This window comes from Trichechus manatus, unplaced genomic scaffold (assembly GCF_000243295.1).
Source record: "Trichechus manatus latirostris isolate Lorelei unplaced genomic scaffold, TriManLat1.0 scaffold00281, whole genome shotgun sequence".
Lineage (NCBI taxonomy): Eukaryota > Metazoa > Chordata > Mammalia > Sirenia > Trichechidae > Trichechus > Trichechus manatus.
This window is the reverse complement of record NW_004444217.1, coordinates 890368-913783: the sequence shown is the minus strand read 5'-3', so window position 1 is coordinate 913783 and position 23416 is coordinate 890368. Positions and strand designations below refer to the sequence as shown.

At 36.7% G+C, this 23416-nt stretch overlaps 1 protein-coding gene across 7 annotated transcripts in view; it reads right to left on the bottom strand.

The window, feature by feature from the left end:
• Positions 1-3623: 3623 nt before the first annotated feature.
• Positions 3624-23416, bottom strand: part of SPOCK3 (SPARC (osteonectin), cwcv and kazal like domains proteoglycan 3) — a 529200-nt gene continuing 509407 nt past the window's right edge. For 2 of the 7 annotated variants that reach the window (XM_004390070.1, XM_004390076.1), the window contains 4 exons: positions 17357-17578; positions 10612-10674; positions 6916-7053; positions 3638-4179 (listed from right to left, as the gene is read on the bottom strand). In XM_004390070.1, coding sequence (XP_004390127.1) covers positions 4010-4179; positions 6916-7053; positions 10612-10674; positions 17357-17578 — 593 coding nt within the window. In that variant the 3' untranslated portion in view covers positions 3638-4009. Of the gene's footprint in view, positions 4180-6915; positions 7054-10611; positions 10675-17356; positions 17579-23416 lie in introns of all 7 variants that reach the window. The other 5 variants (XM_004390074.1, XM_004390072.1, XM_004390075.1 and 2 more) reach the window with 4 other exon arrangements.

Here is a 23416-nt window from a genome sequence, read left to right as displayed (position 1 = left end):
GTATATAGCTAATGCCTACATTGTGTTTGGGGTAAATTTTTAAATAAAAGATAAGTAGAGTCGTAGATAGATGGAGAGAGAGATAGATAAAGAGAGTAAAAAGTGACAGAGACAGAAACAGACATGCATCGCTATTACTTCTAGCATCTCAGACTCGGTGTCCCCGGATGTTCCTCTAACGGGCAGGCTCGCTCCCTCTCTAGAGTCTTAGTTCTTCCTGGAACGCGCGTCCCACAGAGCTCTTCAAGCCTTGCTCCCTCACTCCAAAAGGACATTTCCTAACATGCCACCTGGGCTACAGCACTCAACATTTCAACCTGCCCCAGAACACTTACCATCGCCTTTTTCTGCACTATTTTTAATTTGTATTTATAACTACATAACATCCTACATATTGCAATTAATTTTCCTCTTTACTGTGTGTCTTCCACACTAGAATATTCGTTCCATGATGATTTTGTTTACTGCTAAATTTCCAGTGTCTAAGGTGCCTGGTTTATAGTAGGTCCTTGATGTTTAATATTTTGAGAATAAATGAACAAGTAAAATTGTGTTGAATCCAAATATTCAGAATGCATTAAATGATGATAAAGGGATCTAATACACATTATATATGTAGGCATTCCCTGGATTATGAACATACGACTTACGGACAACTCGTACTTAAGGACAGACTGCTATAAAGCCTATTATATTAAACTTTTTGAGTTAAATAAAACGGTTCGTAATAACGAATGCACACACTACTTTGTGATGCTCACGAAAACACTGTGGTTTGGAAGTGTTTCTTAAGTGTTTCATATGCATATAAAGATACAAGATATACTATATACTAAGAAACATTTGACTGACACTAAATAAGAATCTATGTATCTCTTCTGATTTACCTACGTATTTGACTTACAGACAGACTTAGGAACGGATCTCATTCATAAGCTGGGAACGGCCTGTAGTATATTTATATACATACACACAAATATATATTATATACAAACTGATACTTCATAGAAAGTGTAATAATGCTAGTCTTTTCAATTTTATATTTGCTGTTGAACTGGTTGCTTTCTTGGGAGTATGAAGGTTGACACCTTTTTAAAAGTAACTTAATTTCCAGACCACTGTATCTGTTATTTTAACCTCATTTGCTAAATCTCTATATAGAATTGGTCTGTTTTGTTTTTGCCAAGCAATTTAAAAGTTATATTTTATGATTTCCATAAATTTGATAAATAAATAAGATTATCCTATCACTCTTCAAAAATACTGTTACTATAAAAATCAAATAAGGTATGTTAATATGACAGTACAAAAACGGGTTGGAATATACTACTGTCACTGAAGAAAATGATCTACTTTGTAACATTATGACAAATGGAAAAAAAATAAAGCAACAAACAAAAACATTTTTAACGTGTCTAGAAAACCAATATTTACATGCCAGGAGCTCTAAGTTTGAAGTTCAAAATTTTCAAAACAATTTCCTTAGTTTGTGAAGGAACCATTTTAAAAATCAGGAAATCATGCTACTATCTATACCCTATGTAAAAATGGCATGAGGGTGGTGTCTGACGTCCTCTAACTTCACAAGGGGAAAGGAGAATCAAGACCAGCAGCCCAGGACTGACTCCCATGAGGCAGAGGTCACTCTCTCCACCATCTTTACTGATTCTGACACCAACCGTCCCTCCCACGGCACTCTCTACTTCTCTGCTGGGCACGATAATTCACTGCAATGGCCACACAGAACTCACAGACTATACTCACAGTTATGGGGTTTATTAGGGAAGAAACAGGTTACAATTCAGGTTGAAGAATGCTCAAGATACAGTTCTTCCATCAGGACAGCCTCTTCCCAGCCATGGTCACAGGCCCGCCTCTCCCTGGCCCAGTCTCTGCCCAAAGGCACTCAGCTTTCTCTGTCTGTGGGCAGGGAAGCCCCTGCACCAACTCCTGCGAGTCTCTCCTGCCACAGCTTCTCACTGTCTTAAGGGTTACAGCTCTCTCTCTCTTGGTCTCCTGTTTCTAGGAGCTTCTCAGAGCAGGGATACCAGGTCCAAAGGACTTATTCTCTGCTCCTGGATGTTCTTCCTTGGTGGTGGTGGGGTCCTCTCTTTCCCGCCTCTGGGGTGGCTTATTTCAAGCCCAGCAGGATGGCAAAGCTGACTAATCCCCTTGGTGGCCTATAATTATACAATCTGCACAGTACCCCCAATCAGCTGGGTGGGAATTACAATACCATGGCCCAAAAGGCCACAAAAAGTTATCCATTATACCGCACACAAGAAAATCATTAAGGAACAGTTTAAGTTGGTTATGAGATTCTTTATTTTGTAAACTATACATAAACAGTAAAAAAGAAAATGCATTATACTTTAAATATTACATAAGGTCAACATTAATGTTTTTATTTAGTGTGTATAAATCAAACGGAAAGTATCTGTTTTGCTTTCAGTGAATTGTATATTGGGAAACCAGCTGACCCACTGTTGAAATTAAAGATATCAATGTGTAACATTCAACAGGTTTTTCCCTTTTTATTATGGGCACAAAACCATAGGTCTGATATACGTAAAGTGATGGTGTGCCAAAATGTTTACACGATTAATTAACATGCTAACTCAAATACAACAATTAAATTAATTCTTGCTACAGTTGAATCTTAAATGCTACTCTACACAATAATCATAAACAAGCCCACATGGCAATTATGTAACAATAGGAAAAATAAAAGAAAGAAACATAGTCCATTTTCTTCATTCCAGCAGCAGTACCTACACTTGCATTAATTTGGTAATTAGGTATGCTTACATATCGCCTAATATCCTATATTGGTATGCATGCTAAAACCTTTCTATTTCTATTTTGCAAGGCACCATACAATACTTTCTTTAAGTTTCGGCACTAGTAACAAAATGTCATAATTCTAATGGTAAATGAAACTGTTATCTAAAATAGGAAATAATGAGAATTCAGATTTTTAAAGTTAAACTTGGGGCAAGCGACATTTTTACTGGTATGTGAAAATATGATTAAAATAAATCTTTCTATTTGTTTTCCTCCTTTAAATTCGGCACCGTAAAATGCTGGTCAGAAAGACAAAGAAACCTAGAAATGTACGGAAGTCATGCTACTTAAAAATAAAACAGAATCTACACGAGACTGCCATTCAAATTAAAACAAAAATTTGAAAGGACAGCAGAGATCTTAACTTTCAGAAACCATGGTTTTTTCATACGTTCCTTTTTGTAAAATACCCTATCATATCCAGACTAATTTCATAATGGAGAGCATTGCCATCAATGGAAACACAATGGAGGGTCCAAACGGTCACTCTGGGTTTCCTACCACGTGGTATTTCCCTCACTCACCTCTGACTCTAGGTTTGCGAGATGCCGCCTTGGAATTGCAATTCAGGTCATGCATAATTTTATAAAACCCTTAGGGCCCAGGTCACTAATACCAAAACACCAAATCTGCTGCCTTTGAGTCTATTCCAACTCATAATGACCCTACATGACAGAGTAGAACTGTCCCATAGGGTTTCCAAGGAGCAGCTGGTGGATTCAAACAGCCGATCTTTTGGTTAGCAGCCAAATGCTTAATCACTGCGCCACCAGGGCTCCAGGTCACTAATAAGTTAATGTAAATTTAACTTAGAATATCTCTCAATAAAATAATACATACAGTCCAAGAAATGGATTATCATTGCTTGTGGAGGATCTAAAAAAAGTTCTTATGAAAATTTGTTTGTTAATAGCTCTTCGTAACTTTTTTTTCTGCCTGAACTCAATACGTGTTTTCTTTTTCTATAAGCCATAAAAAAACTCCAAGTAAATGATTCTTATTCAAACATAAAGTTCTATGACTTTAGCTGCAATATTTGAAATAATTATCCAAAATATACGTGAGGTTTAGAACCACTGTATTTTGGGCAAGAAGGTAATTCTCAATAAGCTATCACTTTGTAAATATTAGAAATGTAGTATTTATTCATCTCAGCTTCCACCAATCAAATATATCCATCCTGGTCATCACCACCATCATCATCATCCCCTTCATCTTCATCATCGTCTTTAATTTCATCTTCGTCATTCATAATGTCGTGTTCTTCATCCTCATCATCAGTCCATTCATGGAAATCTCCACTTGCAAAATCCCCAGAGATCTCGAAATCTATAGCTAAAAAAAGGAAACATTACCTTCATTGTTGAGTTAGTGGGATAGGTACTAGAGAGACATAAAGTCTGACGAAAATTGATGAAATTAATAAAATTTTACTATGCGTTTTAGCTAACTTAAAGATAAGGAAAGGTCTGTTCTCATTTGTTAAACTGTCATATGCTAATAAGCAGAATTATCACCGAGATGGGATAGGTAAGATTCCCTGTCCAGTCATATTGAGCTCAGCCCAATTATTATAGAAACTCATGTCAGGCTTCGTTCTGAATCATACAAAGGATTAAAAATCCTATTACTAGTATGGTAGGCAGAATAATTGTCTCACAGACATGTCCACATGTCCCTGGCAAAAGGGACTTTGTAGATGTGATTGCGTTAAGAACCTTTAGATTGGGTGTTTATCCTGGATTATATAGATGGCTCAGTATAATTACAGGGCCCCTTTCAATCGGAGAATCTTTCCCAGATTGTATCAGAGGGAAATATGACTACAGAAAAACTGTCAGAAGGATGCAATGCTGAAGGCTTTAAAGATGGACTCAAGGAGTCATAGACCAAGGAATGCACATGGCCTCTGGAAGGTGCAAACAGAAAGGAAATGGAGTCCACTTTAGGGTCTCTGGAGGGAACGAGGCCTGCTGACACCTTCATTTTTAGCTCAGTGAGACCTGCTTTGGGCTCTGATATATGGAACTGTAAAATGGAACATTTGTATCAGTTAAATGACTAAGTGGTTGGTAATTTATTACGTTGATAGAACATTAATACAGCTAGTCAATATTTTTAAAACCACTGATGTTCCTAGAGACCACGATACGCATTTATCTCAACCTGTGTTTATGTTTCGACCTGTCTAACTGCATGTGTTTATTTTCCACTCTTTCTAATAGTTGCGTCTTGAAATTCTGTGGTAGCTAATTATAAGAAAGTCATCAATGTAATTCAATGTTTATAAACTTATTCATCTCATAATAAATCACATTGACATATTTAAGCAAAATGTTATTTCTGTTCTCCAACTTTAGGCATGTTTCTTAATAATCAGGCATGCTAAGATAACTCATAACAGCCTATGTTCCCGAAACAGTCCCCCTGGGCACTTGTTACCGTATTTTTTCTGAAATAACACACGCCTTCAACGTTTGTTTGCCAACCACTCCCTCCCCGGGGACGTCTTTTTGTAAGCATGCTATGCTAATTTGGCAAACAAATATAGAAGGCTCACATTATTTATGTAAAAGTATTGTAAATTCATGTGTATATAACTTCCATTTACAATAAAAAATTAAATTCTTTATCACTGCTGTCACTGGTCATTGAAATAATCAATAATGAAATCAATTTAAACGACCTATTTGTTGTTGTTGCTGGTGTTGTCAAGTCGATTCTGACTCGTAGAAGCCCCGTGTGCAGAGGAGAACTGCTCCACCGGGTTTTAAAGTCTGCGAACTTTTGGAAGCAGACAGCCAGGCCTGTCTTCCAAAGGGCCTCTGGGTGGGTTCGAACTATAGCCTTTCAGTTAGTAGTTGAGTGCTTAACCATTTGCGCCACCCAAGGCCTCCTAAATTACATGCCTACCTACATGCACGCACACATACATACCTACATGCATGCACATACCTACATGCATGCACACATACACACATGCATGCATGCATACATGCATGCACACATTTTCTAAGACATGCTCTCTACATGTGAAGTCATGCTATATTTGGCAGCTATAGCTATAGAGTATGGCTTCTTCCTGCTTAAATCCAATCACAAAAGTCAGGTCAGAAAACCAAAACAAAGCTATAAAAAATGTCATGGAATGAATAAACATAGCATAGGCATTAAACCGGTGAATGAGATCACTTGAAATTGTTCACCACTTACATTTTCCTATATAATCTCAGTTTACATAATGCATTAAGGAGAATAAAAACCTAGAAGGCAAGGCTGAGTAAGTCTATCTGTTTTCAGATTTGGTCATTTTCATCAGTTGAGTCTCGGCTTCTGCACGTTTGTGGGTGTGTGTGTAAATACAGTCAAGGGGCTTTTGTAGTCACAACAACAACAACAAGAACGAAAACCTCAGCAGAAAATACAGACTTGCATCTTGTATTGTGAAAAATGTTACATGAAGCAAAACATGATCCTATATGTATAACCGTAAAATGAATGTCTGTGACTTGTTGTATTATGTTTTAGGTATATACATAAAATGTACAATCATAAAAAAGAATTAGAATACAGTATTAAGTATAATCATCTTTCAAACAAGAGACTCCACTGTCCTCAGCCAAACATAAGAAAACACGCTATGTATCTGCAATGTACAGACCCTTACTTTATAAAGGTGTTGTCTTTGTTTGGGTGGTGAGCCTACATATTTCCTGTGTCACGTTCTCCAGAGGTACGCAGCAAAGGGGCTGTCCTATGGGGACCTGGCCCTTACTAGATTTAGCTGAGTTGGAGTAGAATGGATGGGGAAGGGTTGCCTTACCTGAGGGGAAAAGAGGGGGTATCTAAAATCTTTTCTGTACTCGAAGTAGGAAAATATCTAACTGTACAATTCTGTCTGTTATCTATAAAATTTTTAATATGCTGCGAAAAAGTCTTTTATGTTGTCCACCCACAAGTGTATTGTAGTGTCTTTGCATCAAGTAGGTTCTGGATAAATATCTGCGCAAAGGAAAGGGTTTTGGAATACTCTGCTTGGGAGATCATTAAATGAGTAACCCTCCTCCTTACCACAGTCTGCAACACCGTTCGTTCTAGATCCCGTGACTTCATTTCCATATCTGTCCACGCACCAGCACTGCCCCACACTGCCGTGGCACTGCGTTGGTTTATAATACCCATCTTCATCACACAGTGGGATGTACAGACCTGTGAAAAACACACGCACACATATGCAAGCAGTTCTACTCCTTTCCGATTGGCATCACTGATGCATTAACTCATCCAAGATCCCCACATAGTGAGTTGCCCACTATATTCCAGGCTACGCAGTAGTGATACATGTAGAACAAAACAGGCAACGTCACTGCTGTCATGGAGCTGTCCCTTACCATGGTGGACTGCTTCCATTTCATGAATTCTTCTCCTTTGGTAAGCAAATTTCCTTTCTTACCATTTCCCACTCTACAAGGGTGGTATTTTCGGAGATAGAATGCAGAATTGGATTCTTATTAATGCCAAGCCCGTAATAAATCATCCAGACCACTTAGTGTGACGTACCAGGTCCTTCAGCGTCTGCTCACTGCCAACTTCCCATCTTCATTTTCCTAACTTCCCATCCCTATATTCCAAGCTCCTTCCGAATCAAGCCGTTTCCCTGAAATTCGATGCTTTTTCATGTTTTTGAACATCTGTTATCTCAAAGAGAATCTCTCTTCTTCCGTCCCTCTTTGACTTGACCACAAATATGAAGTGTTCTCTTAGGATATTTTCTGATATACTTCTTCCATCATATATATATATATACACACACCCACATATATACGTGAAAATATGGAAGGACGAAATATAAATAAATATACATATATAATTTTTTAAAATTTCTATTTTGTCATTCCATGCTTTCACCACTACACTGTGATATCCTCTATGTTTAAGAATATTTAGGACGTATCTCTTGGTATTGATTGCTGTCTAAACAAAATCTCTTAAACCCCACAGTAGCAGGAAAGATAGACATTCATTTTCATATCCATAACATCTAACATAGTACCTGGTACATTGTCAAGACTATATTTTTAATCAGTAATTTAAAAGTATTCAGCAAACAGGCCAACATTAGAATATAAACTCTAGGAAACTGGGAAATTTTCTTGTCTTTCCTGACCGTTTTTTTCTTAGTGATCAGACACATTATAATTGTTTTTTTGAAAGAAAAAAAAACCCAAAACAAATGAATACATGTTTAAAATACAAAATGATCTCATTTAGTCTTGCAACCATATGAGATCAACATTTTACTCTTTTCAAAAGTTTGATAATTCTGATGTGTAAATGATTAATTTAGTTTAAAAATTATAATCCATTTGAAATCTATTTACTATTAGTCTTTAAGTGAGGTAGACACAATATCACCAATATGGAAAACTTGAGAACACCTTCTGTAGATTTAAGGTCCAGCAACAAGAAGAACTCATTTCAACTATCCCTATATATTAAAACAATGCTATGATTTGACATATGTAACATGAAAATGATATACATATGGTTACTGTGGCCAGACAGTTTATCCTTTACGCTAGAACACTTTCGAAGTTCAACCGAGCACTATTCAGAATAAAGCTACAGCTGCAGTGAAGTGAACTGACAAATTAGAATACATGGTACCCTACTCCTGTATAACAACTGATCTATTTTAAGGTAGCAGATGATTGGATTGTCCTGCTCACATAAGAAGAAATATTTAGGCCATTTAATACTCTGTAATAATGACTTTCATTTATACTCTTTAAGAATAAAAGTGATCTGGAAAAAAGCACTATGTTATTTGTCTGTGTAACTACAAATAATCAAAATCTGAATTTTCATAGATGTTGTCACTCATTAGCCTCGATCAAGTCTAAAATATTTTCCAGCTGAATCTGAATGGCTTTCCCTATTGCACGGGGCTAAACTGTGACGCGTGGCAGCAAACCAACGGATGTATGGATGCAGGATTTCCATGCGTCTGGGGACGGAGTTAAGAGAAAACATACACATTTTAGCTTTTATCAAGAGTAATTTTTCACATCTAAAACTGCTTTATTACAAACCATGAGACTTTTTTATTTTGTCCAGTGTGACTGAACTAAGGGTTTTCAAGTAATAGGAAAACTATCATCTAAACAAACAATATTATAATTGCAAAGGTCGCATGTCAAAATATAATATAGATTAATCAGATCCAGCAACTTTATCGAATTAAGTGTCACTAAATACACAAGGACATTAACACACATGGAAAACCTTGCATATGTGGTATTTCAGATTAACCAAACAAGAACCAAACCCACTGCCATCAAGTGGATTTCAACTCATAGCGACCCTATAGGACAGAGTAGAACTGCCCCATAGGGTTTCCAAGGAGTGGCTGGGGGATTTGAACTGCCAACCTTTTCGTTAGCAGCCTGAGCTCTTAACCACTGCACCACCAGGTTAGATCCTGAAAATAAAAAAAGGCTATCAGAAAAAAAACTGGTGAAATTCAAATAAAGTCCACAGTTTCGTTAATAACTGTATAGCAATTAATTTCTTAGTTTTAACGAATGTACCATGGTTATCTGGTAGATGATAACTTTGGGGAAGCTGGAGGAAGAGTATATGAAAACTCTAGTATCATTGCAACTTTTCTATGAATCTAAAATTATTCAAAATAAAGAAGTTTTTGTAAAAATTGTATACTTACAAGAACACAAAATAATCTTACATAATATTTTAGTAAACTGTTGATAGTCAAACATTCTAATACTTCAAGGCTTTGGATGAAATGTGGACTATCCACCTAATCTCTCTCTCTGTTTGCCTGCCTGCCTACCTACCTATAAATAACCGTTTATCTTTCTACATATGGCTGTGCAGTAGATAAAGTGCTAAGCTACCAAGCAAAACGCTGGCAGCCTGAACCCACCAGCCACACTGCAGGAGAAAGATGCTGCAGTCTGCTTCCGTAGAGATTTACAGCCTTGGAAACCCTACGGGGCACTTCTGCTCTGTCCTATAGGGTCACTATGAGTCGGAATCAACTCGACAGCACACAACAATAATGACAAATATATATATGTATATATACAACATATACATACATATAAAACCAACATCCATTGCCATCAAGTCAATTCCAACTCCTAGCAACCCTACAGGACAGAGGAGACCTGCCCTCATAGGGTATCACAGGGTTTCCAAGGAGCCCCTGGTGGATTCGAACTGCCGACCTTTTGGTTAGTAGCCTGAGCTCTTAATCACTTCACCACCAGGGCTCCTACACACACACACCCGCACAGAATGACTAAGTTACTAAAAAGTACAAATGAAAAACACTAAAAAGTCTGTTCCAATTCCCTGAGGTACTCTGGGAATGTTTTTGCTTCATCTCTACAAGTATTTGCTCTCAATATCATATAAATATATGGCCATCAATTCTTGAATTGTTAACTATGGAATTAGAATTGAAGTTTCTGCTGATGCTTTAACTTTCGCATTGTTTAAATCTCTTTTTTACTTAATAACTTTCGAAACGAACATTATATCAGGGTAATAAACCAGACATAATACCTTTCAACAGTTAAGGTAATAAAAGTAGGTTTAATGGCATTCAAAAACTTCATAAATTTTGTTGCTGAAATTTAGTGCAGTCCAGCTTTGCTGGATTAATATTGATTTTATGTTTCTGTTTCCCTGGCATTATTTATGTAGGCAACAAAGCCTTCAGAAAAAAGATCTATTACTCACCCAGGAGCATCTTCACCCCTTGCCGCTTCTGAATATTGCTGAGCTCCGTCTGGCAAGGCGGGTCTGCAATGACATTAAACACGTTCCTTCAAAGATTATAGTTAAAGAAAGTGTGATTTCTACCTTATTAAACTTCTCTTAACTTTACAAGCCTTTAGGAGACACTAGTTCTTGAACTTATGGAGATACATACACAAGAATACATGTATATTTGTGTGCAGGGGTGTATATATGTGTGCGTGCGTGTGTGTCTGTGTGCTTTCTTAATTATATATAAGGAGCCCTGGTGGTGCCAAGATTAAGGGCTAGGCTGCTAACCATAAGGTCGGTGGTTCAAACCCACCAGCCTCCCTGGGGGGAAAGATGTGGCAGTCTGCTTCTGTAAAGATTTCAGCCTTGTTTCTGCTTCGGAAACCCAACAGGGCAGTTCTACTCTGTTCTATAGGATTGCTCTGTGTCGGCATTGAATCGGGGGCAATTTTTCAAAAATCATATATGTATAATATGTATCTATTTCATATTTACATATACATGTATATAATATACTTTTCTAATTATAATTATTATTAGATCATCTTGATTTTCCTCAGAATGAGTAAATGGGATGAACAAAATAAGAATGGTATAAATACTTATACGACAAAAAATAGTTATCATTTACTTTTAAAAGGTCAACCAACTCATCAGTGTAAATCCTACTCATTGACTGCGGCCAGAACAATTAACTGCCTGTTCTCCTCTCACTCACAACAGCCCCTAAGATACAGAGACATAGCTGTTTACTACAGAAGTCACCTATGAAAAGATTAATGCTTCTTTCAAGTTCTATCAGAGGCACTACTATAATTCTTAAAACTGTATGATGTCAACAAAATTTGGTCTTTCATACAGATGTTTCCTGTACGTGCGCAATTTGGAAATAAGGCAGAACGTACAATAATGTCTGCTAAACCATCATTTAAACAATAATCTTAAAACACTTAAAAAAGTCTGAAAATAAGTATTTGCCTACTTTTTCAAACTCATGCACTTAAAGGAGCGCATTTGAAAAGAACTGCAAAATTGTAAATAGAAAGGGTACAGTTTGGGTTATATTATCCTTACATATTCTTACCTAAAAAACAATTCAGTGTATTTTATACTTCTAGTCTAAAAACTTGCAGTTAATGCTTGCTATGTGAAAATTTCATCGTAAACTATCGAAACAGTAAAACAACAAAACAGAATCTTCTGTCTTGCGCTACACTGTGCTAGGAAGAGGGCAAGGTGGACTTCATTCAAACAGATTTAAAATCTTTTATCAGTCTTAACAATATTCAATTATTAAAGTAGCAAAGTGAAATGAAGGAAAGAAATAAAGTGCTTAATATGATCATTTAATATTTGAGGCAAAAAAAGTGTGAATCTTGTAGACTCTAAAATCTGAAAAAAAGTAATTTGATTGTAAAGCCTGACTGATCATCTTATTGTTCCAGTCCATTCTGAAATTGGTCCAATTTACCCCTTTGCTTTTACTAATAATCTTGAGAATCTCTTGCACTCAGTAGCACAGGAATAGCAATCCAATTGCATAGTACGGTTTTACAAAAATCAACATTTTAAAGTTTACTATCCTCCAAATATGATATCTTAGAACGAAGAGGAAGGATTCTAGCTAAAGTTTCAGTATTATATTGAAAGTAGTTCATAAAGAAGAAGTAATTTTGCTTACATGTTCACTACTGGAGTGCTTGAAAATTCAGGTATATCTGAGTCTGTCTCTTGAATGTAACGTTACTAAATAAGCCTGATTTTCAAAAGTGAATGTCAGTCCTGTAAGATCTGGGTAGGGGAACATTTTAAGATCTCAAGAGAAAACATGGCAGATTAGGCTGTCAAATATACACAATATTTAATTTTAAAATATTTTCTCCTCTCCAGCTGCTCCTTGGAAACCCTATGGAGCAGTTCTGCTCTGTCTTATAGGGTCGCTAGGAGTTGGAATCAACTGGATGGCAACGGGTTTGGTTTGATGATTTATGAGCCAGCTCTGTAAGTCTAGGTATACCTGGAGCATTTAATTGAAAACTTGTTTGCCATTTAAACTCACTTGCAAAGAACTAATCTAGATGAAAGAGTAGTAACCCAACAAATTGCATGGATGTTTGAACATGATTACACTACAGGTATTTTAGTTTAGGGTAGAGATACAGACTTATACCAGAAAATTTATTTTCCCTAGCCTGTTTACTATCTAATAGTGTTACAAATTTTTGGATGATTCTGGATTTTATGTATTCAAAACTTGGATGAGAATCATGAACGAACAAAACATACTTTAATTTAATCAATAAATTTACAATTAAATAGTCTAAACTCATGTCAAGAAAAAGAAGAATGGAAAACATTAAGTAAGTGCAATGCTTTTGAAAATAAAATTGATTACATGTTTTGCATTCTGGATTTCAAAACTCAAATGTGACGCTACACTGGGGCCATTCATACAAGATCTATATAAGGAACCGATAATTTTCAATACAACAGTAGCAATGCATTTTTATTTGACCTGAATAAAGTGCCACTGGGGAAAACAAATGAAAAACGTATCTGTATGATTACTGCAGTAGTAGCTGTTGTTAGCTGCCGTTGAGTGGGTCCCAGATCTACGGACAACCCCACAAAGCGCTGCCTAGTCCTGCACCGTCCCAGTGACCTGGGATCAGACCACTGTAATCTGTACGGTTTTCACTGGGTGATTTTCAGAAGCAGATTGCCAGATCTTTCTTCACAGTCTGGAAACTCTGCTTACACCTGTTCACTGTCATAGCAACAGGCAAGCCTCCAGTGACAGAAGAGGGGTGGCTGTGCATGAGGTGCTTTGGCTGAAAATGGAAGCCTGGTCTCCCACATGAAAGTGAGAATTCTACCACGAACCACCAGTGTCTCTTAGAATAAAAAACAAAAACAAAAAACACTGCTGTCCAGTCAATTCCAACTCATAGCGACCCTACAGGACAGAGCAGAACTGCCTCATAGGGTTTCCAAGGAGCAGCTGATGGATTTGAACTGCTGACCTTTTGGTTAGCAGCCAAGATCTTAACCACGATGCCACCAGGGCTCCACTTCTTGGAATCGCTACTAAGATACAAAAAATTTTTTTTCTCCTATACTCAGTTAGTCTTTTCCAGGGAGTATATTTTTATTAGCCTTCAGATGTATAGAGACAACTTAGAGTAAAAACAAAAAAAAAAAAGTGTATATTAAGGAGTTTAGGAGCCCTGGTTGTGCAAAGGTTAAGTGCTCAGCTGCCAACTGAAAGGTCGGCACTTCGACCCACCACTGCCTCCTTGGGAGAAAAGACCTGGTGATCTGCTTCCATGAAGATTTACAGTCTAGGAAACCCTATGGGGCGGTTCTACTCTGTCCTATAGGGTTGCTATGAGTCAGAATCAACTGGCTGGCACACAACATTATGGAGTTTGTGAGTTAGTACCTAAGCTGGCATCATGGGGCCTCACAGGCTGTGGACCTCATAACTCCACCTACACAACCCTATGAATGGTGTCCCGAAGTTAGGCAGCAAGCCAGCCCTCTAACTTCTAAATAAACCCTTTGCCCTTATTCATTCTCTCAACATTTTGTTAGTCACACAGCCTCTCACGGAATGCAGATACTTGCCCATCTATCTCTATTAGACTCATTTCATCTATGGAAATTTCAAATACTCATTATGCTAAGGGACAACATTCTCCTTATTTAACGTTTTCTTATTCAACAGGAAAAAAAAGCATTTCCTTTAAAAAACTATTTAATTAACCCTAGTTGATACCAACTTTGATATTTCTATCTGCAGGTAAAATGTATAAATGACCTCTAAAAATATCATCCATTTTCATTGTAATCCTGATGAAAAAGTACTGGATATATTTTTTATTGAAATAAGACTTGCTGATGGTATTGGTACGAATAGTACTTGCCAAAAATTTGTGAAGTGATGTCTGTATGACATTATGTAAATAATAACCTTGCAAATTATAAAAATAGCATTAAAACTGCTTGGAGAAAGAAGGGCTCTAGTTTCAAATCCCAGTTCCTTTACTTATTCTATAATTTAAAGAGTAAGTAATAAATTAAAAAGTTATTTAAAGATCAATAATTTTCAGTACTTAGTCATAAATGAGAATAATAAAAACACATTCACAGGTTTCTTTGAGTAATAAATAATTTTACGTATGTGAAAGACTAGATGGACTTGAATAAATGTCAGTTTTCTTTCTCTTCCCTTGATTTCACAAAACAGGAATATAGATGGAATAGCAAATCATATATATATATTTTTTTTTTTAAACTGGAAGCTTAGAACATACTTATGAAGTATTCAAAATCCAAAATCAATCTTTCTCCTACTCAGTCTTTCAGGATTGCTTACAATAAAGAATTCTAGAAACCATAATCTTACATATTTTGTGTTAATTCCCATGATTTCAGAAAATTAGTCATGGAAACAGATTTGTATTTGAACTAATGTTAAAACATTTTTCAGAAAACTAAGAATTTCACTTGCTTGAAATTTTACATTCTCAATCTCATTTTTAAACTTTTGAAATTAACATTAATATTTTTGAAAAACACTACTTTATTTTCCACCACTATTCAACTCTAATCTTATATCGCAGTTTTAAGTCAACTTGGATTAAATAACCTCCTATTCTACTCTACGTACAACTATAATCAAGCTGAGAATTTGGTGTTCTTTTATTTTTAATGTGCTAAATATAGATGCACCAAAATATCTGCCATTTCAGCATTTTTCCATGTTCAGTTTGGTGACATTTATAACGCCCGTCATGTTGTTCAACCATCATCACCTGTGTTTCCAGGTTTTTCCATTACCCTTAAAAGCAGCTCAGGGAACATGTGGTATTCTGTACTGAACAGATAAATGAGAAAAGCCATTGTTTTGTAAGAGGAAATCTTAAAAAAAAAAAAAAATAATAATAATGTTTATTCACCTTTGAAATTACTTATTGAACTGAAAGATTACATATAAAGTAGTACAATGTCACGAGCCCTCTCAGTTTCCCCGCCCTAACTTTTGTAACTTTTTCTAGCACAGTTAAGGAATGAATACAACCGCCCAAACTCCCCTAGGCTTTTGAAGAGTTGCATAAACTTTTGTATTGTCTCAGATTCCATTTAGTAAAATATTTCTGCCAAGCATTAAATGATATCAGAGAGTAAATCTTCATGTGACTATCAAGTTTTTAAAACTTTGAGAGGAAACTACCTAATATATGAAAAGTACATACAGCAAAATTTTGCTTTAGGGACCTTTCTTTGGTCTATAAATATGACGGCAAGACCCAGAAATGTTTGAAGATGAGCGTACTTATTTCTGTAGATTATAGATTCAGAGTTATTAAAATATGTTTAAATGTTCATGTATAAACACCTAAAATCTGCTATCATAACATAAAGTTAAAAATAATATTTTTCCGTACTAACAAAAGACTATTTGATTACGTGTCCTTTTATGGGAGTTTATCTAGACTTGCTTCTTTACTTTTTCATTCTTTAAATTACTTACTTAAATATACACTGGTCATTAAAAGGAGCATGTAGTTCTTTAATGGTGCCCAAATACCTGGAAAGCTTACATGTATTAGTAAAGTCAACAACTTGTGTTGTATGTGTGTGTATGATTTAAACTATTTTACTAAAGTAAATCTGTATTTGAGCTTTCTTTGAAATAGTTTATTAAAGGTTAAACTACTCTACAACCCTTTTACTGACTCACCACTAATCAATTTATGGATAGTCGTGGCATCCCTAAGCACTAAACAGTTATTAATATATGAAAAAGTAATTCAGATGGTAAAATACTTTGTAAAATGTGTTAGTTTTCCATATGAAACACCAGAGAATCATTAGTAGAATCTAAAGTAGCTTGCTCATTCTCTCAGCTGTCAAGAATTTTAAAATGCACTGACAATAGCAAGTATATTACCTCAGCCTAATTCCCACCAGCATTAATATCAGCACCAACACTGCCTGTATCATTGCCTCCTAAACGTCCTCAAACTTTAGCATAACGGGAGTTCTTTGGATCTACTTTCCTATACATTTTTCATTTAAATTTTCATGCCCATTGATTATATAGCACAACTCCAATTTTACAGATTGACATTTCCTAATAAAGAAGAATGCATAAAGAACTAGCATCTATCCAACTCTTCATCTTGCCTCACCTCTTTGAAATAATTAAGACATTTTCTTTGCTAGCTAATTTTGAAAAAGCTAAGTTATTTCAGAAAGTTTGAAAGATCAAGCCATTTTAAAATTTAAATGAGTAAAAATAATGATAGGGTGAATGCTGTGGTTCGTTCAGCTCATTTAATAAGATCACAAAATAGAACGTTAACACTCCACAGTATAGTGATAAAAAACCCATTTATTTTACATCATAGGCAAAGCAGATAGCAAATTAATTTTAATGATTACTTTTAACATCTACGGTCTCATATCTCGAAGTGCTTTTGGGTGGTTCATAATGGAAACTAATAAATTGCATTACTATAAAGTATTAATTGAATTTTTTCATCATATTTAGCATGCTTTGCATCTCTAGTGGAGGCATTGTTCAGAATGCTGTTTATTTGCTCCGTTATTACACACTCCAATTAGAAAAACATCTACCATCCTGAAGGAATACGTCAACTTGGCCCGCCAGTCAACTATCTGCGTCCTGAGGAGTCTCATCCGTTACCTTGCTGTCTCTGGAAACAGTAGCACCATTCATTGTTCGATATCAAGCTGTCCTTGTATGTGTCACAGGAATTGAAGAATGCCTTGGTACACTGTTCATTCTTATCAAGGTAAATGCTTCCCAGCTCTGACTGGTCCAGCAGCAGATCATAGTTTGTATCAAGTCTGTTAAACATCCAGCCAAGTGAATCTTTGCAAATTGGCAAAATACTAGTATCAAATCCTAAAAAGCAAAGATGGAAAATTATTAGCTTAATCTGAACGATGCCATGAGCAGCAAGCAAAATAAAGCAATATTGTCAGTATAGGGAACCAACTCAAGAGTCAGCTACCTCCGCCTTTAATCTTGAGGTATTTGTTTCAAAGTAAGGTGGGGATAGTAACACCTCTCAGGATAGTTTCAAGGATTAATTGGCCAATATATAAAGCATCTGGTACTTATCAGTCATCCATTATTTGACAATTACTATTACAGTTATGACATTATATATTATTATTTTTAATGTTTAAGCTTCTTCTGAATGAATAGGTTATCATGATACACATTGTGTTAAACACGTTGCCGTCGAGTTGATTCTGACTGATAGCAACCCTACAGGGCAGAGTAGAGCTGCCTCATAGGGTTTCCGAGGCTGTAATCTTTTTGGGAGCAGACTGCCACCATCTTTCTCCCTTGGAGCAACTGGTGGATTCGACATGCAGACCTTTCATTTAGCAGCCAAGTGCTTTAACCACTGCACCACCAGGGTTCCTTGCATGCTGCATTAGATGCGCATAAATATTATTAAATAATTATATCCTATTAATAATGGAATTAATTCATTTTTATCCAAGGCAATGAAAACACTTTTAAAGAAAGTATAATTAATGCATGAGAAATAATAACTTCAATAATGCTCCGAATCTTGATAGAACCATGGTGATTATATTTCACAGAAACAGAGAAATCGTAACTATCATGTAATTTACATAGCTATCTGTCTTCTGCCTCCCCACAAGATGATATTTTTACAATTAACAACACGCTATAATGGGAGGCGGCAGGGTGCACTGGATGGGGGCCGGTACAGAGAAATGAAAGAGTTGGGCTGGCGTCAGAACTACACTGTCAAAGATGGTCACCTGGGTACACCCCACTAAGGCACAGCGCCCTAAATAGCATTAGATACAATGTCAGTCTTTTGAAACATATTTCAAAATTTGCCTTCAACAATTTTTACTTTTTAGGTTTAAGCTAGATTAAACACGTCATTTTGTTAATCTCGTTTTTGTTTTACTTGCTATTTTCTGCTTATCACAAATGAAAGTAAAATATTAACTCCGTAAACTGGCAGGGAAGAGAGCATGTGTTTGGAGATGTGGAGATTTTCTGAAAACTGAATATCAGAAGGATTTAATCCTTTAGCCATTTATAAGTGGAATTCTCTGTAAGATGAAGTAGTTAATTTTATGTTCTGGTTTTACAGAATCTATTTTCGTAATTTTAGTTTGCTATGAGTTGGAATCAACTCGATGGCAATGGGTTTTTTGTTTTTAATACTTTTAATTGTAAAATAATTGCGACTATAGGTATGGATATTTAGGACTAAAAATTAAATAAATACTTACTCTAGGAGATATTTGGACTTGAGAGATTCATAATTTTTCCAGTCTTTTGGAATTTATTCAGAACATATTTAGTGCTTTCCATGTGTGTATCACTGAACTAGAAGATGGGGACACAGAGGTAAATGAGGTATTTGTGGAATTTCCATAGAAATATAGAGAAGAAAATAGAAAAATTTTCCCACTACTTCAATTTTCTTGGTAAAACTGTATGTAGAATCAAAGCAGAGGTATCCTAATCAATCAAACAAACAAAAACAAATCCCAAACACGAATTGCTCATTTCGTATTTACTTTTCAGGTCCTGACCTTGGTCTGGGAAAGAAAAGTTGAAAAATATAAATAAGGCCCCTCTTTTCTGGAGCTTACTTTTAAAACAGCAAGCTATTTGAGATATTGTTTGAAACTCTTCCATACTACCACACCCACTGCCGTCGAGTCCAACTCACAGTGACCCTACAGGACAGAGCAGAACTGCCCCACAGGGTTTCCATGAAGCTGGTGGATTTGAACTGCTGACCTTTTGGTTAGCAGTCGTAGCTCTTAACCACTGCACCACCAGGGCTCCAACTGCTACCAGAAGTTGTCAAATGTCCAGGGGATTACATGAATAATGCAATCTACAGTAAACACATACATTAACCTTTCGGTTAGCAACCAAGTGCGTAACCACTGCAACCATGCAAATAGAAGGCAAAGACTGCTCTACGATACAGCCAAAGCCTGAAGGCTCCGCCTCGGTGTTGAGGTTGCAAAGCTGGACGGGAGGCTTTGTAGGACAGAAGGGTTGTTTAGAGGAACGAGGCAGGTGGCCAGCATCTAGGGATTCACCGGCCAGCATGTCCCGTGTAGAGATGGCTGGTGGAGGAGTGGAGAGATAACAGAACCATAGCAAACATACTCTGGATTGTATCTGCAGGGCAAAGGAGAGCTACTGAAATGTGGAAAGCGGACAGTGACATGATTTATATGTTAAACAGAAAACACTCTTTGCCATGTGGATTTGATAGAAGCAAGTGTGAAAGCTAAGAGACCAGTAGTGTGCAATGGAATAGTCCAAGTGAGAGATACTGGGGCATGGCTGGTATCACATCTTCACAATTGCATGGTTCCTTTGACAAATCATCAGTCTTTAAATATAATTTTAAAAAGTATTTCTGCATAATTTTTACCATGTTAATATCCTTGTTCTAGTAACACACTGTCTGTTAACACAGCATGAAAGAAAAGTAAACTTATACATCCAGTAAGTTTTGTAGCTTTATTTGAGGACAATCTAGGCATCATCATAAAACAATATTTCTGAAAATATGACCTGCTCAGATATGTAACAATTTTTAGACAATATAAAACTAACAGTTTACCCTTCATGTTAAAATGAAATGGAATTCCTATAGAGCACCTGCCCAGTGAATGATCAATTTGATGAAATCAAATATAATAATGTTTTAAATTGAGAATGTCCAAGTACCTGGCTTGGATTCAGGTCATTGGCCTATATTCTGCTACCATCTCGACTTGGTGAAGCCCTCCCCCACAAGGATTTAATGTCCGCATCTAGATAATGTGGGGATTTTTTCAAAATTATCTCTATGTTCACCTCAAGATGAAAAATACAGTAAGTCTATGATTTTGTTATTTAAATGAAGTCCTTATGCACAAAGTTTGAGTTACAAGGGTCATCAGGATGCTAAGTAACAGAAAAGAACTGGAAATAAAATGACTTTGATATCCTCAATAAGACACATACTTTTCAAACATGATTTTGTTGATACTCCAAGTAGAAAATGAAATCAATGTGGAATTTTTTTTCCCCTTGTCTTGTAACTTTTGGAGAAATAGCTAGTATCTGGTGAGTTTGAGAGTTCTAGGACAATAACATCATAGAATCACAGAATAGATTACTTTATATGAATGAGAAATAATGGAATAATCAAGAAAAATCAAGCTGTTTCCATAAACAGAGGATGCAAAATAAAGTATATCATCCCTAGTGATTCAAAGATAGGAAAGCTATTACAGACCCATTTGCACAGTATAATAAATTATTTTAATAAGCAATAGAATTATAGGATGTAATTCTGTGATTGGCATTATTTTAATCTTCCTAGAATGCTAATAATTATTGTTAAACACATACATGTCTCTAAATGCTGTTTCTAGTCAAGACCCTTCAGAAAATAGAAACAGTAGGGTTAAATTGATTTCCTGTCAAAATACGATTACTTTAAAAATCATTCTTAGACCAAAAATTCTCAAAACTTTTTACTGAGAACTATTCATGAAAGCTATGGTTGCATTGATTTAATCTTTTTTTTTTTTTTCGCTTATAGCCATCCTGAAGAGTCATTTTTGACCAAATTTTGTTTCCAATCACTGAAGTCAATACCATGAGTGATTTCCTATGTTCAAAATTTCCAAACTTGAAATTTATAGCATATGAATATCTCCGCTTCTTTTCTAGTATGAAAACAAGTTAGTATTATGTCTTTTTCTTTATTAGTAAGTTTTTAATGCTTCTCATTTTTGTTTACTATCAGTGGTTTTTCAAACTTGAGAACCCATAATTAAGTACTGAAACATGGATCTTGAGGCAGCATGGATCACGACCACCTCTTCAAACACAAAAAAGGGCTTTATAAGGTGTAATTATTAAAAAAAAAAAGATCATCGCTGAACTTGAAAAAGAGGGGCCCCACTGCTAAAATTAACAAGGGGTTACAAAGCTGCATAACTGTGATACAGTTAAACACAGCGGCCTAGAAAGGTTAAGCATTAGACCTACAGTGTAGAGTGGCTCTGTCCATTACAGCAGCCACTAGCCACTTGTGGCAATTTAATTTTAAAATTAATTAAAATTAAATATTCCATCCCTGGGTTCTATCAGCTACATTTAACATGCTCAGTAGTAGCATTTGGACATTAATGGACAACACAGCCATAAAACATTGCCATTGTTGCAAAAAGTTCTGTTGGTCTACAATTTAAAAGTTTAGTGCTTTTTTACAAAAAGGAAACAAAGTCTTGGGGCCACTTGAGACAGAGTTGGAACTGAAAAACTTTTTTAAAACTATATTCTCCGTGAAAAGGGAATAATAATAATAAAAAGATAGCCCTGATAATTTATAATTTCTTTCTCTATACAACTGTCTGGAATGGAATAAACTCCTGGGCAATTCTGTAGTTATATGTTCAAGATAGATATGCCACAATTTAGAATCTTTCTAGTCCCTGAATCATCACCGGAGACCATGAACAACACAGAATTATTATGTAAGAAACAATTTTTTCATTTGTATGTCACTAAGCAGTTGGAGTATATTTCTTATAGCATCCATCTATAACTTAACTAATAATTCAAGGGATTAAAAATAACAATAAAGGACTTCTGGCAAGATGGCACTCTAGGCAGAAGCACCACGCCATTCCTCCACAGCAAAGATCCGAAAAACTAAGCTAAACAGAGAAAACAGCAATCCTGAAACCCTAAAACATCAGACGAAGAGATAAAGAAGTCAGCCAAGCACCAACTGGAGTGAGAAAACTGACAGAGAACAGAGAGCGAGGAGAGATTCATGCAGAGGTCCCCTACCAGCTAACGCAGCACGGATCTGCCATCTTGGACTCCTATCGGAGACCAGCAAACAGGGGATACGAGAAAGTAGCTTCACGGAGCTTCCAGCGGGAGACAAACCAACAAGTAATTTGCGATATATGCTTTCCCACCCCCCACCCTTCTTCACCCCCGCTCGGCCTCCTCTGCTTCCTGTGGCCACAATCTCTTGTCCGGAAAACACCGGCTGCTTGGATTCCACCCACCCGAACGGGCCAGCTCTCTGAGTGCCATTTGTTGGCTGCTGGTGTTGCTTTTTTCCGCTTCTTCTGATTTCTTCCTTACCTCTCACCACCTCCCCCCACTCCTTTCGCTCAAATACCTGGCTCCGTGCACCATCTTTGCTTCTTCCTGAGGGGCTGCAGAGCTCCGGTAATTTGTGATATACGCTTTCCCACTCCCTACCCTTCTTCACCCACACTTGGCCTTCCCGCGGACACAGTCTCTTGTCCGAGAAACACCGGCTGCATGGATTCCACCAGCCCGCACTAGCTGGCTCTCTGAGTGCCATTTGTTGGCTGCTGGTGTTGCTTTTTTTTCTGCTTCTTTTGATTTCTCCCGTACCTCTCAACACCTCCCCCTCCTTTCGCTCAAATACCTGGCTCCGTGCGCCATCTTTGCTTCTTCCTGAGGGGCTGTGGAGCTCTGTTCGAGTGTGGAGCTGCTTCCCGGTCTGGGCTGCTGCGCTGGTGGGATCCTGGGGCTTTTGTTCATTTGTGAATTGTTTGTTTGTTTTCCTTTTCTTGAGTTGGGAGCCCTTTCTGGCCAGGCGGTGCTGCGTGGCAAGGAGACTACCCCCTTGGCTTGCACAGAAGTGCAGAGGGATCCCTGAGGACATTTCTG